Source organism: Motacilla alba, chromosome 10 (assembly GCF_015832195.1).
Source record: "Motacilla alba alba isolate MOTALB_02 chromosome 10, Motacilla_alba_V1.0_pri, whole genome shotgun sequence".
In the NCBI taxonomy this organism is placed as follows: Eukaryota; Metazoa; Chordata; class Aves; order Passeriformes; family Motacillidae; genus Motacilla; species Motacilla alba.
In genome coordinates, this window is record NC_052025.1 from 2,534,034 (window position 1) to 2,549,088 (window position 15,055).

Here is a 15,055-nt window from a genome sequence, read left to right on the forward strand (position 1 = left end):
ATCCCTGGTCCAACTGAGCACCTCCTGCCCTGGGGGGTTCACCCCAACACCATGTGCCAGGTTTTCTCCAGGACCCAGCAGCCACTCGCCCCTGGGACACTCTGCATGTTTCCAGTCACCTAAGGGATGGCTGGTCTCCTGATGTCCCCTGTGGCTGCCCTGGGGGGGCTTGCAGAGCCCAGCATGGGGAGAATCGGGGGTTGATGTGCCCACAGAGCAGAGGAGGTGAAAGGGAGCACGTTGGAGAAGAGCTTTATTGGGAGATCCTGGACATAATAAATAAGGGTTACATTGGGAGATGGCGGTGAGGGACTGGGGCCACACTGTGCTCCGTGGGGGCTGGAACCGCTTCTGCCCTTCCGAGTAGGACGCCTCCCTGCATCCCATCTGCCGCATCCTGCTCCTTCCGCCCAGCAGCAAAGCCGGCCCGAGGGTCGCTGCCTATCGCCCCTTTTGGGATCGGGGCAGGGAATAACCTGGCAGAAACAGGGGCAAGGGGGTATTTTGGGGAGCAGCATGGGGCAGAAGGGGTGGGAGGGCAGGGCCATGGGCGCGGCAGCACCCGGCTGTCACTGTGTCAGGGCCTGGATGATGTCCTTCACCAGCATGGTGCCGATGACCATCTTCTCGCTGTTGATGGTCAGCTGGGCCGTGGAGCCCTCCCGCCGCTCCAGGGTGATGAGCACCAGGCTCCCGCTTGTCACTGTCTTGGCTGCAAACCTGTTGGGTGGTGAACACAGGGCTTCAAGGCAAGCTGTCCCCTGTCACCCTCTGGTCCCATGGGATGGTCCAGTGGGGATCGGCAGGTGCCTTCCACCCACAGCCACTGTCCCATTTGGGTTCACACAGGCACCTCGTCCTAAAGGAAGCCCTGAGTGTCCCCACTGTGTGCGTCCCCACTGTGTGATTTGGGTGGGAACGGAGGGGTGACAGTGCCTGCCTGATCCAGGTGTGGGGGTCCAGCTACCTGTACTCATTGCTGGCACCGCAGGGCACGCGGCCCACGTTGGCAGCCGAGGTCACTTGCTGGACGATGGTGTGGTCACTTCGGCATTTCTCAGGCAGCGTCAGCTTCTCTGTGATCTCGCTCATGCCCATCAGCTTCCCTAGAGCAGGTAACAGAGGCACCTGCCCGTCTCTGGCCACACACCCTGCTGGGCCCTGCTTTGACATGCCCAAAGCAAGCCCCTCCTGCTCCCCGCATTCCCCGTGACATCCTGAGCCGACTGCTCTGCTTGCTCTTAGTTCAGGATTCAGTAGAGTTGGGAAAATGCTTCATAACCCTTCCTGGCTCATCCCTATGTCCCTGCCTGGTGGCAGCAGCCACGTCCCTGGGGATGGGCTCCTCTGGACAGTGGCAGCAATGGGGCTGGGTGCTGCAGGGCACCAAGCACCACCTATTCAACACAGCCCCCATCCATGGGGTCAGGGTGGGGATGTGCTGATCCAGAAGCACGGGGACACAGGGTCTCACTCATCAGACACAGTTCTGGAAGTGCCAGGGTGACATGAGCCCTTCGCATTTTGTGGAGACCCAACAAGGCCACCCTGGCACCGGGGTGGTCACCCCAGCCCACAGGCGGGGGGTGCAGGGGAAGGTGAGGGAAGCAGAGCTAGTCTAGGGGCCAGCTGAGCAGCCACTTACCCTCACCCGGCCGTGCCAGGTGCTCTAGGGCCACAGCAAGGGCGGCAGAGGGGACAAAATTGGGGGTGAGTGTCAGTGGTGGGTGCTGGTGCAGCACCCTGTCCCCATCCCTGGTCCCACTCACCCTGCTCCTTCTTGAACTCGTTCTCGCTCATGAAGACAGGGGCCATGAGCTCCCCCACGGGTGGCTGGATGGAGACGTAGAACTGGCGCGTGTGGGTGCTGGGGAGATAGGCGGGTGAGAGGGCATGTGCTCAGAATATGTCCCCTCTCCATGTCCTGCTTCCCATCCCTGCCCTGGGCAGGGGTGACCGGGGGAAACTGTGGCACAAAAGGGCTCAGGAATGGGGGGAACCTGTCAGGCTGGACCTGGAGCTGCTGCTGCCTCCTTGTCCCCTGCAGGGAGGCCTGTCATTTCCTGCTGTCCCCCAACCACCCCATGCCCATCTGACTGTCTTCTCTTCCCTGGAAGGACCCTGGTGCCTGTCCTGCTGTCATCCATCCCTTCATGTCCTGCTTCTGCTGTCTCCTGTCCCCTGCTACATGGAGGGATGTTGATACCTGTCCCACTTTCCCCACCTGATGCCCTGATCCCTGGGGACACCCCAGGGATCCTGCCCTGCCCGGTGCCAGATGCTCACCACAGCTGGAAGTTTGCCGCCTGGGTGGAATCACAGAAGTCAATGCCCATCACCACGCTGGCTGTGTCCCCTGGCGCCAGGTGCTCTGGAACCACAGGGTTGCCACTACATCCCACATTCCCACCCAACCCCTGTCTCCACTCTCCCACAGTGTCACAGCCATGCCGTGCCATGCCATACCTATCTCAGGGAACTCCTGTATCCGCATGCCGGATAGTGGCTTGGGTTCATTGACTCGCAGGTTCTTCACCTCGGTGTCGGTGTTGTTGGAGATCTGGATCTGGACAGCCACCATGTGGGGGTCGCCCGGGAAGGGCCGGCGGCTGAAGCAGTACTCAACCGCCAGCCCCTCGCCTGCCATGCGGTGCAGCAGCTCGTAGGTCTTCACCGCACTGAATGCCGGGCTCAGCAGCTGCACCAGGGGACAGCGGGGGCTGCTGAGGGCTCCCTGTAACCCCTGCAGGTGACAGAAGGCCTGGGACATCCCCAGGGACAGCATGGGGGACACTTACAGTGGGTGTCAGGGAGGTGTCAGTGAGAGTGAGGCCCTCCAGGTCGGTCACCAGGCTGGTGGAGATGATGCTGCTGGAGGGGATGGGCTGGGGAGGAGGCGGAGTGACTACAAGGTGGGGAAGGGGGAGAAAAAGGTTAACAGAGCTCACAGCCCCATGGCTGTGAGCATAGCCCTATGGGGACACCCACACAGGGACAGTTCTAGTGGCTCAGCTTCATGGGGAAAATGGCATGGGGACATGGCCCAATGGCACAGCTCCATGGAGACAACCACATGGGGACAGCCATAAGGGGGCAGACATGGTGGCACAGTGCCACGGAGACAACTCCATGGGGACAGTCTCATGGGGATAGCTCCATGGGGACAGCCATGTGGGGTCAGCCCTGGTGGCATAGCCCCATGGGGAGAGCCACCCAAGGACAGCCCAGTGGCTGCAGACAAGGACAGCTCCATTGGTGTAGACGCAACCCTGTAGGCTGTCCCTGCGCACAGCCCACAGGGACAATCCAATAGGCACAGCTGCCTGTCCCACAGCCATCCTCTGGGGACAAGGACCCGTCACCACACCTGTTCTTGTCCCAGCTTTGCAGCTCCCAAAGGACCCATGGAGTCTGATGGCACTGGCGTGAGTGCTCGTGCCTCAGTTTCCCCAGCACCACCACCACGGCCATTCGCATATTCCCGGCAGCCACTCACAGTCATCCAGGTCAAGCAGGGAGATCTCCTTGGAGCTGGTCTTGCTGCTGGGGGGCTGCAGTGGGGCAGAGATGGGGAGTTCAACAGGGCGTCCAGGTATCCCTGTGCAGCCCCCTATCCCAGCCCATCCCAGCCCTCACCGCCTTCCTCTGCTTGGCCTCTGCCTCGGAGCCCGAGTCAGAGCCAGAGGAGCTGCTCTCGGAGGTGCTGGCCTCTGATGAGGTTTCGGCAAGGCCCTTCCTCCCCTGTGGGGCCTTCTTCTTGGACTTCTTTGCCCCTTTATCCTCCTCCTCTTCCTCGCTGGGGCTGCAGGGAGAGCCCAGCTCAGGGGGTTGGGGTGGGGGTTTCACTGGGAGCATCCCCCTGCCTTCCCAGGGCATACCTGCCTGCAGTCCCCAAGACTGCCTTATGGGAACCTTCCTTGTCCTTCCTCTTTGGCCTCTTCTCCTCCTCCTCCTCCTCCTTGTCCTCTGACTGCTCCCCGCTGTCTTCCTCCTCCTCTTCCTCGTCCTCCTCCTCGGTCCCAGAGCTGGAGCTGCCAGAGCTGCTGCTGCTGCTGTTCTCTTCGCTGCCGGACTCGGGCTCTGTGGGGGCACAGCTCAGCCCTACTGCGGTGTCCCCCCACAATCTCCCATCTCCCACTTCATCCCACTACATCCTCCATCCTCCCACTGCATCCCCATACCTGCTGCTGCCTCTCCACTGCATCCTCCCACTGCATCCCTGCATAGTCCCGCTGCCCACTACTGCATCCCTCCACACCTACTGCCATGTCCCTCCCATGTCTCTCTCACTGTCGTGTCCCCTGTCCAATGCCCCACCATTGTGGCGCCTGCCTGATGGCCACAGTGACCACTGCCCAATATCTCATGCCCTCAGGTCCTCACCACTGTCTGCCGACTCCGTGGGCCCTGACTCGCCCTCTGAGTCAGAGTAGAAAGGCTTCTCCACCTTCTCCTTCCTCTTCTCCCGGCTGGTGCACTTGGTCCACTCAGGAACCTGCTGGCACAGGGTTGATGGAGCAGGGCCATCGCCCATGACTCGGGGATCTAAACAGCCACCCTTGTCCCCCCATCCACAAGCGGATGTGCGAGTACTATAGAGGGAATGGGGGCAGGTGAGCAGTACCCAGGCACCTTCTGGGGCTCTTCCAAGACCTTGAGTCAGTGTCCCCACTTTGGCCTCTCCTCCCCCATGCACCCAAGGTGCCCCACACACCTCCACATTCCTCACAGAGGGGTCAGGGGCCTCATCCGGCCAGTCGGGCAGCTCCTGGTAGCCCACAGCCTTAGCGTTGAGCAGATGGGACAGGGAGCCCAGTTGGAAATGGTCCCGATCTACAAGGTGACAGGAGGCAGCAGCTCAGGGAGAGCCATGCAGCATTGTGGTGACAGCTTGTGCCCCATGTCCTAATGCCCTGTGACCAGGGATCGGTACCTTTGAAGGAAGACTCCAAGATGGGAGCCGGTTTTTGGGCCAGGAAGAGCTTCTTGGCATATTTATTGAGGGCCCCGCTCTTCTCAGTGGGCACGATGAGCTGGCGGATGAAGCGAGCCCGGTCGCGGATGTCATAATTCTGGTCGTACTTGGCCAAGTTGAGGACGTACTGGGTCAGCAGCTTGCTCTGCAGCAAAGAACGTGCTCAGGGCTGGCTCTCCTTCCCTGAGAGGGAAACTGAGGCCCACTCTAGGATCACATCCCTGGTACCTGCTTGGAGTTGGTCAGGTAGAGCTTAGCCGCCAGATTTATGACTTGCAGCTTGACAATGTCCTCCTCGTTGGTGAAGGACTTGGCCATCTTGCGCAGCACATCAGGTGCGATCTTGGGCACGTGCTCGCAGTACTCGCCTATGAGCCACAAGATGCTGGCCCGCGCCATTGGCACCTGTGAAACGCCCTCGGACATGTGGCACTGCTGCTATCCCCTGCTCCTGTGGGTCAGCAACACCCCAACCAACCTGGATGTTGTCAGTGAGCTTGGCCATGTGCTTGATGATCTCGCTGTGCTGGGCCGGCTGCATCTGCAGCAGCTTTTTGATGACCACCACGGATTCGGCCACCACCAGCTCTGCAGGCAGAGACCCAGCCTCAGTTGGGTCCTGCCCTGAGAGCGATGGAGCTCCCATTTCACCCCTGCCATGTGTACTCACCATCCCTGTTGGAGAGAAGCTGGACCAGGCCATTGAGGCAGGTGTCCCGCACCTTCCCGATGTTGGTGGCACAGCGCCCGATGGCTTGGATGGTGGCCGCCACAAAGTCTTTGTCCATGCTGCGGATGTAGGTCTGCACAGGCATGGAGGGCACACATGACATGTCACCCATGTGCCAGTGCTGGAGATCCCCCCTGGCAGTGGTCACACATTGGGGCCCTTTGGAACTGCTGATGGGGTTGGTATGGCCTCAGCCCACTCCTCCTGGAGGGCTCTCCTCTGCCCCCTCCATGGTGGTGGTTTGGCACCAAGAGCCATGCCAGGGTGGCAGCCTCAGTAAGGCCATGGCATACCTGGAACTCTCGTAGGATGGTGGAGATGTTGGTCTCGTTGGCCAGGTTGGTGAGGACCTCCAGCTGTGGGAATGAGGAAGAGATGAGCAGCATAGGGGCATGGTGACAGGGCACAGGGGTCTTGATGTCCTCCTGTCCCCAGGGCATGAGGACAGCTGACCCAAAGAAAGGGCTCCACGAAGCCCTCAACCCACTCCTGACAGGTGTTTCCAGCTCACCTTGAGGATCTTGATCTGTGTGGGGTCCGTGGAGCGGATGTAGAAACTTTTCAGATAGGGCTCAAACATCCCCTGCATGCACAGCCAGAGACATTAGTGTCATCTCTGTCCCCCACACCTTGCCAAGGCCACCTCCAAGCTCTGGTGACCTTGCTGGCTAACCCTCATCTCGCTCCGGAGTCAACAGGGCCAGCTCCTCCCACACCAAGTCTGAGACTCACCCGCCGCTTGATGGACATGGTGGCCACATTCTGTAGCACAACATACTGCACCTCACTGTGGGGACAAAGAGGGGACCATGGTCACTGGGGCAAGGGCCAAACACCCTCAGCAAGTCCCTGTGAATATGGGCCAGGACCCACCACCAAGCTGGTGCCACCAAGATGCTGTTACCCCATGTCTGGACTGGAACAGCCCAAAAAGGCCTCCAACCTGAGGTCACTCAAGGGATGGGCTTTTTGGGGGTCTCTCAAAAAGCTCCCCATAGGTTCCAACAGCTGGGGTGGAGGAGTAGGACACTACCACAACCCAGGTATCACAGACCTGTGACTCCGCAGGAGCCGTACCAGCGCCTTGGCAATGACTCCAACCTCTGCCTTGGGTGCCAGGTGGAAGTAGAGCTGTGCCACGGCCATCACCACCTATGGACACACACCCAAGTGTCACATGGTGGGAATGGGGGACACCCTGAGGAATGGTCATGTCCCCCAGTCCCACTCTCAGCACATGGAGATAGCCTGACCCTGAGGACACCCTTTTCTGGGTGTCCCTCAAGCACCCCAGTGAGTCCTAGACTGTGGGGACATCATAAGCCCAGACTGATGGACACCACCAGAGGCCCTGGGGAATGAACAGGGTGGGAGTGAGGGTCTCACTGCGGCGTTGCGGCTCTGCAGCAGGGGCTTGGTGTTGCGCAGGAGGAGGCGGTGGTCAGGGTCCATGACGTAGGGCTTGCGCTTGGCCAACGAGGCTGCCTCTGCCTTGGCATCCTTGGCGTCCTCCTCCTCAGAGCCATAGAAAGCCTTTTCAGTGTTTTCCTCCAGCAAGGACTCCTGCTGACAGGTGGGACCCTTTTCATTCTCAAGAACACTCCCCCTTCATCCCACCTCCCTAGGGGCTCCCAGGACATCCCAAGGCTCCCAGGGCATTCTGTGCTCCTGAACTCACGTTCTGGTTGGGGCTGAGGAACTGGGTGCGGGCATAGCGGGTCAGCATGTTGATGATGACCACCTGCCCCCACTCCTCCACATCGATGAGCAGGTTGCAGAGCTTGCGGTAGTTCTTGTGGATGAGGTCTATGCGCTCTGGGCAAACCTCCTCGAAAGCCATCACCACGCTGCCAGCCACCAGCTGCAGAAGGAAAGCCCAGGGTGACTTACTGGAGCGGTGGGATCATCGACAAGATGTTGGTTTCGTGGGGATGGTGGCATCTCCATAAGGGTGCTGGTTTGGTGGGCAACCCTTCCTTGCAGGGATCCCAGCTCAGTGGAGTTGGTTAATTCCCCATAAGGATCTTGGCCCAGTAGGGACAGCAGCACTCCCACAAGGATGCCAGCTCTCCAGGGATGGCTTCATCCCCACAAGGACGCTAATTTGGTGGGAACATCTGCATTCCTGTGAGGATGCTGGATCAGTGGAGACAGTGGCATCCTTATGAGGATTCCGTATTGCCAGGGACGGTGACATCCCCACAAAGATGTTGGCTTGGGAGATGGCTGCATCCCTTAATGGATGCTGGATCGGTGAGGACAATGGCATCCCATGAGGATGGCTGCATCCCTCAAGATGACACCAATTTGGTGGGAACACCTCCATCCCCGTGAGGACACCAGGCCAGTGATGTTCCCAGATTCAGAGGTGGGGGAGACACAGAATCCTGCTCACTGTGGTTTTGTCAGCCAGCAGCTTCTCGATCACTTCGATGAGCTGGTCCTTCTGGTCTGAGTCGAGGCTGTGAGGGAGGAGCAGGGCCGGTGATGCTGGACCAAACTCCTCCCCATCCCTGCCTGTACTAAGCAGCCAAGACCCTTATTGGTGTTGCATACAGGTAAAGGTATTATAAAAGAAAGGCCTTACTAATATGGTTTAGGCCCTATAACTCTAGCTAAGCTGGCAGTTAGCTTGTAACTTCCCATGAGAAAAATCATAAGAATGAAAGCAGTTAGCACAACTAGTAAGCTATTCTAGTAAGAAAAACATTTGCACCTGTAATGAACAATAAATCTGTCCCGTGGGAACCAGTGAACAAAATATGTAAACTAACCAAAAATGGAGAGATTTGACGGATGTACACCCTAACCATTTACCGACCAATAAAATGAGTGTCAGTGTATAGTTAGCCAATTAGGTCTAACACAGCGCCTTCTGACATTTCCTGTAAATATGAGCTTTTTGTGACTAAAGAATTGGCTTTTCTGCATGAAGAAACTGAGTCTTGGCTGCTTTATTACAACAATTCATATACCTTGCATTTAGCAGCTGATCCCCCCCCCCCCATTACCTGTACAGCTTGGGGATGGCGTGGGCGGCTGTCTTGCGCACATACGGGGACATGTCCGAGGCGGCCTCCTTGATGGCCAGCATCATGATGGGCACGATTATGGGCACGCGGATGCTGGACAGGACCCGCAGGGCACTGGCGCGGATCAGCTGGTTGGGGTCCTGTGGGGACATGCGGGGGGCTGCAGTGCAGCTGTGGGAGGCTCAGCGCTCCTCCAGACCTCCCCTGGCTCCTCAGACCAGCCCACCTTGAGTCCTCGCTGGAAGGTGGAGATGGAGAGCAGGGCCAGATCCTGTTGCTCCTCTGCATAGCGCACCAGGTACACGTACACCAGCTTCTTCACCTGCAGGGTGAAGGTGCCACCTCAGAGCCCCCCATACTCCAGCCAATCCCCAAAACCAGGGAAAGTGCCAGACCCTGGGATGCCGCTAGGGCCACGCAAGATATTCCTCACCTCAATGTTTTTGCAGGCAACGTTTTTCACCACAGCTGGGAAGAGATCGGAGGCGTTTTTACCACGGGCAATCATCTAGGGGGAAAAGAAGTGGTGTGACACTGGGCAGCTGGCACAGCAGGGGCTGGTACAACATGAGACAGCTCGGCACCAGCAGTGGTCCCCACCGGTGACAACAACACCCACCGCCACAATCCTCTTCATGGCCTCCAGCTTGAGTGAATCCTTGTTGCTGTCGAGCATCTCCTTGAGGTCATCATGCCTGAATCACATCAGGGGGAAAAAAAAATCCCATTTTCACATTTTTACCCGTTTTTAATCTTTTTTTTTTCTGCTCACAGACTTCCATCAGGTTGGCAATCCAACCCTTCATCATGAAATATTTATGGGGACAGGAGTTGGGTTACAGCAAGGTGAAAGAGGAACCGGAGGGACTGGCATGGTGCTAGCACCCAGTGCCATCCTCATCCCAGGCACTGGGACAAGAACCCCATCCCATCCTGGCTGTGGTTGTCACCCTACATTGTCCCTAAATCACAGGTGCCCATCACCAGCTCCATCCTGGCTTGGCTGAGTGTCCCTTTTCCCTCATGGACATAGTGGCATGGATGTGCCAGCACACCCCGATGCAAAAAAAAAAAAAAAAGTCCCCTCCCTGGACTGGGAAAATGCCACCAGTCTTTTGTAAAATTGTTACCACTGTCCTCTTTTCTAAGGGACACTGGTCCCCCCCTAAACTGGGGGCACCTGCAAGGCTGCATCTACCTGCAGCAACTGAGGGTGACACCCATGGGATGATGCTCGTCCAGAGCCACCATCACCAGAGGGTCCTGGGGGCGCTCCTTGGGGGAGTCTTACCGCGGTGGTGGCCCGGTGCCAGTGTCCACTGCGGGCTTGGTGCCGGCGAGTGGCCGCAGCTCATCGGCTCGCAGGGCGCTGTAGCAGGTGGGTTGTCCAGCCTCGGTGGCCAGCACCGGGCTTGTCACCTCCTCGGCCACACCAGCACCCTCTGGTGTTTTCGGCCAGCCAGCCGGCCCCACCGGCAGCTGCCGCAGCAGCTTCTGCACTGGTGGCAAGGACATCATAGCTTTGACAGGCGGTAGTGGCCCTGGGAACGGTGACAGGGCTGTGGCCCCGCTCCTCTGCCCAGCACAGTGGGCTGAAACCTGATGCCGTGGCTGGGGTTGGGTTGCAGCCTAGATCAGGACGCAGCTCCCAGTGGATGAGGCCAACTTGGGATGTCACGTCCAAAGTGACATCTGACCTGCAGTTGGGACCTGGGGACACTGCAGGGAGCTCCTTCCCCAGTGCTGAGTGGCTCAGTCCTGGGCAGGGAACACACATCATGGTGGGACACTCTGCCTGGGTGGTAGGGTGGCAGGATGGGGCACCTGTGGGTGCCTGACCTGGGAGGTGGGGTCACGCTTGGTGCATTTGTCTTGCCCCATGTGCCATGGATGCCATAGACGGTTCACAGGAATGGTGACAGACCTGGTGTGGCTCTGGCAAAGAGCAGCATGCAGATTATAGTGACACAATGGGTGTGGGGGACACGGTGCATGTGGGGGACACTGCCAGGAGGTCAGGGGTAAGGGGACACTGCCATGAGGGTGGTGACTGCCAGAGTGGGAGGCACTGGTAGCAGAGGTAACTGAGGTAACCTGGACAGACTGGCAGACACAGTCAGGGTGTCAGGGCTGGGGGATGTTTCCAGAGTGGGGGACACTGCCAGTGGGGGTCAGGGGACACTGGCAAACATGGGAGCAGGGGAGTATTTCCAGGCTGGGAGACATTGCCAAGGAGGAGTCAGAGAGGGGGAGACTTGGACAAACTGGGTGACACTGCCGGGGGCTCCTGGGAGGGACAGATTCTCTGAGATGGGGACACTGCCAGTAGGACATGGATAAAGCACACTGCCAGACTGGAGGACACTGCCAGTGGATCAGGGTTGGGGGAAATTGTCATACTGGGGGACACAGCCAGGGGTAGGGAGTGTTACACTGCAAGGGACACTACTAAGGGGTCGGGAAAGGGGGGGACACCATGAGATGGGGATACTGCTAGAAGGTCATGGATGGAGGGTGCATCCAGAGTGGGGGACAATGCCAGGGGCTCAGATGGAAGGGGACATTGCCAGGGATTCAGGGAAGGGGGGGACCCAGTGAGATGGGAACACTGCAAGTCAGATCAGGGACACATCCAGAATGGGGGACACTGGCAGCATTAGGGAGGAGCACAGGGAGAGAGGGGACACTCCCAAACCGGGGACATTGCCAAGAGGTCAGGATGGGGTACACATTAAAGGAGGGGGACACTGCCAGGGAATCAGGACTGGAGGGACGCTGTCATATGGGGGGACACCACCAGAGGGACAGGGATGGGGAGACACTGCTGGACTGGGTGTCACAGCGGGGGAGTAGAGAGCATGATGCTGTCAGACAGTGATTCAGTGCTTTCCTGCTGGGGCAGTAGGGGGGGGCAGTGCCAGATTGCGGGACACTGACACAGTAGGGAGGGCCAAGAGACATTCCTGCAGCTCCAGGAGCACACCCCCGCCCCATTGCTCTTCTCCCCTGCCCCCCCGCAGGAGCCTGTCCCACGGCAGGGTGACATTCCTCAACATCCGCCCCCCTCGCTGGGAACCTCGATGCGGTGGGGGCGGGGTGTCAGCTCAGGAGAGCCACGGGAGCCAGCAGATCCCGTGGTGGGATCTGCTCCCGGGATGCCCCAGCCCGAGGGTGAGAGGTTCAAGGGGGATCCCCGCACATTTCCCCCATCGGCACCATCTCCAAAATCCCGCGGTGTTCCCACCCTCTCCGGCCTTTGCAACCTGCAATGACGGTGGCGGCGACGTGACGGCATTCCCTGCCCCATCCCTGTCCCCCTCCTCATCCTTATCCCTATCCACATCCCCATCCTCATCCTCGTCCCAGTCCCAGTCCCAGTCCCCGTCCCCTCGTCGGGGGCCGCTGCAGCCCCGGCTCGGGTACCACATCCCCGCCGCGGCCGGCGGCCAAGGCCTGCAGCGGCGGCCGCACGGGCGGGCTCGTCCTTGTCCCCTGCGCCCGCATTGTCCCCACCTCTTGTAGTCGGAGGAGAAGATGCCGCCGCTGGCGGGGTCGTGGCCGTACTCGGGCTCGCCCAGGCTGGAGGAGCCGCCCTTCTCCTCGCCGTAGGCCGGGCTGGCGGCCATGGCGGCGGGAGGGATGCGGGATGCGGGATGCGGGGGGGACGCGGGAACTGATGTCAGCGCGGGCGGGGACGGGCCCGGCCCCGGGGGCAGCGTCCGGCTGCATCGACCCCCGCCGACATCGGGAACGGCAGCGCAAGGGCGGCTTGGCTGCCCCAGAGGGGTCCCTGCAGCCCCCGCCCCTGCGCAGGTTTGGGAGCGGGACACGGGCGGCTTTAGGAGGGGCAAGGCTGGGGACATAGCTGTGACATACTCACGGTCACTGGGCTCACAGCCGCACACATACCCGCCCAGAACCAGGAAAATCTAGAATTACTGTAACAGACATGATTGTGCATGATTATCATTAGACGTATTTAAAATAGATTACATTATAGTAAATAATGTTATATGTTCGGGATGTTACAATATGTATCATTATATCCTGCTGTATTACATTTTATTATTATTTTATACATTAATATTTTATATGTAATACTGTGTGCAGTATACAAAACATACATTTACTTATATATTACATACAATTTATATATTCTATTACATGCTGCATGCTGTATACCATATATTGCATGTTATTTATTGCATTACATTATAATTTATTACAGATTTCACTAATTATGCAATACTATATATTTGCCATATTCAATCATAGTATGTTACAGATAATCCATAAACCATTCTACATTCTACAGTTTATATATGATATAATATATGCAATATGTTATATATGCTATATGTTATGCTATGTTATATTATATTGCAGATTATGTTAATTCTATTATATAGTATATAGTATTTAATGTAGTACATATTACATATTACATATTGTATTATGTATTATGTATTACCCACTGTATGATAAAATTCAATATTTTATTAACTATATTCCACATGATAGTATATGTGATGTATGATATCTGAATTATTATCTATATTAGGTGTGGTATTAATTTATATTATTCTTATAGATATTGTAGTTTATATATAATATTCTTATTAATAACATGATAGGAATTATTTACTAGATATATGATCATATATTAATTATCTACAGACGTTAAATACAAAAATTATTGTAGATTCGACTATGCATATTACGATGTTTCATGTATATTTATATAATAAATTTCTATAAATTATATCAGTCATAAGATATCATTATTTATGTTATTATAGTTGAGGTTTTGTTTGCATTTCTTTGGTTTTTCCCTATCTATAGTACTATAAAGTATAGTACTTTATACTACTGGCAGATATTCCCGCTATTGTTTCTCCAGGCAACTGACCAGCCCTGGAGCTGTATGGATGGGGCAGCACTCACCCCATCCCACAGGAACGGGACAGCACTCACCCCATCCCACAGGAACGGGACAGCACTCACCCCATCCCACAGGAGTGAGGCAGTGAGGGAAAATGGCCATGGTTCAAGTAGCAGAATTTTGAATAAAACATCTAATTACTGGACAGCAGTGAATCTTCAGCACAGAGACACACTCACTCACCCTGGGACCCCACAGCCCTCCCAGGGCCCCCAACCCTGCTTGGATCTCAGACCTTCCTGGAGACCCTGCTGCTCTCCTGAAGACCCCAATCCCCAGGAGACACAGAGAAGAGCCAGAATCCCCCTTCTTTCCCCCCATAAGCACTGATAAAATCCCACTGGACATTCTCCCTGCTGAACTGCCCCAGCTCTTCCAGCTTCCCTTCCTAGGGAAACGCTCCAGAGCCTTGGTGGCCCTTTGTGGTATCTCTCCAGTATGTCCCTGTCTGTCTCATGCTGGAGAGCCCAGCACAGGACCCAGCACTCTGGGGGTGCCAGGATCACCATGGGTTGGTGACTCACTCCCGCTCACTGCAGATACACTCTACCTCATCAACTGGACCAGTAATGAAGAGGTTGACCAGGACTGGACACAGAGTTGACCCCTGGGGTACACCACCAGTCTCCAGCCAGACCTGATCCAGCCTTTTGGCCCATTTTCAACCCAGCAGCCCATGGAATATTCATTTTTATGCTCAGAATTAAATGCCAGCAGTGAAAGAGGCAGATGTTTGTCTCAGGAGGCCATGGGGAGCAAAAAACATCCTCTCCCTTCAAGGTGTGTCAAAGTGGGACATCACTTGACAGCAACTTCTGGGAAAAGTGAGAAAACAACAAATCAAACAGGGTTGGCACAGGGTTTCCATGCAACTGTTTATTGCCACGCAGGACGATTCGCAAATCACTGGTGTGGTTCCAGTGCCCAGGGAAGGATACTCCAGCCCCACGTGTTCCCCAGGAGCACCATCACCTCCATCACTGCAGCGCTGGGGACACCTGGGACAACAGAAGAGGTTTGGTGACACATGGCTGGAGCAGATGCCAAAGTGTCCCAGGGTGGTGACACCTGATCTGGTGGTGGCACCCACCATGGCACCAGCAAGGTGGCCCAGCCCCAGGAGGGCGAGGGCGAAGTGGATGCAGTTGCAGGTGATGGTGTCGTACTCCACTGGCTGGTCCATGGCCGCCCGGACGCGCCGCTGCAGGGCGGCCACGTCCAGCCCTCCCTTCCTCCGGAGCACCTTGGCCGGGCCCCGTGTCCGCAGGAGGTGGCTCTTGCTGTGCTTCGCCACGATGCCCGATGGAGACGTCCCTGAGCTGCCTGCAGGGCAAAGCAGACTCTGTACCCCATGTCCCTTCCATGGAGATGTCCCC

The 15,055-nt window shown here is 56.9% G+C and overlaps 1 protein-coding gene across 4 annotated transcripts; it reads right to left on the reverse strand.

Annotated features, from left to right (window-relative positions):
* Positions 1 to 236: 236 nt before the first annotated feature.
* On the reverse strand, positions 237 to 12,594 carry AP3B2 (adaptor related protein complex 3 subunit beta 2). Of its 4 annotated transcripts, none has more exons than XM_038147507.1 (28): positions 12,251 to 12,594; positions 9,357 to 9,432; positions 9,171 to 9,245; positions 8,964 to 9,059; positions 8,717 to 8,877; positions 8,101 to 8,167; positions 7,384 to 7,566; positions 7,092 to 7,268; positions 6,760 to 6,857; positions 6,438 to 6,492; positions 6,217 to 6,288; positions 5,999 to 6,061; positions 5,646 to 5,778; positions 5,454 to 5,563; positions 5,204 to 5,380; positions 4,934 to 5,120; positions 4,715 to 4,833; positions 4,384 to 4,495; positions 3,879 to 4,080; positions 3,637 to 3,802; positions 3,497 to 3,551; positions 2,799 to 2,905; positions 2,467 to 2,743; positions 2,287 to 2,371; positions 1,770 to 1,867; positions 1,646 to 1,669; positions 968 to 1,106; positions 237 to 720 (listed from the first exon to the last, which is right to left on the reverse strand). In XM_038147507.1, the coding sequence occupies exons 1-28, from the start codon at positions 12,361 to 12,363 to the stop codon at positions 570 to 572; spliced, it is 3,378 nt and encodes a 1,125-aa protein (XP_038003435.1). In that variant the 5' UTR covers positions 12,364 to 12,594; the 3' UTR covers positions 237 to 569. The 4 variants fall into 4 exon arrangements, with proteins under 4 accessions (XP_038003435.1, XP_038003437.1, XP_038003436.1 ...); XM_038147509.1 differs by having other exon boundaries at positions 570 to 720; positions 2,467 to 2,698; positions 12,251 to 12,591; XM_038147508.1 differs by lacking the exon at positions 1,646 to 1,669 and having other exon boundaries at positions 570 to 720; positions 12,251 to 12,591.
* Between the last annotated feature and the right edge of the window lie 2,461 nt (positions 12,595 to 15,055).

Bases quoted from the DNA above. Each gene is read 5' to 3' on its own strand.
- AP3B2 (XM_038147507.1), bottom strand. From the start codon at position 12,363: ATGGCCGCCAGCCCGGCCTACGGCGAGGAGAAGGGCGGCTCCTCCAGC. The intron at 9,246-9,356 runs GTGGGTGTTGTT...TTTTCCCCCTAG, and splicing joins CCATGAAGAGGATTGTGGCG to ATGATTGCCCGTGGTAAAAA. The intron at 5,121-5,203 runs GTACCAGGGATG...TCTTTGCTGCAG, and splicing joins ACCTGACCAACTCCAAGCAG to AGCAAGCTGCTGACCCAGTA.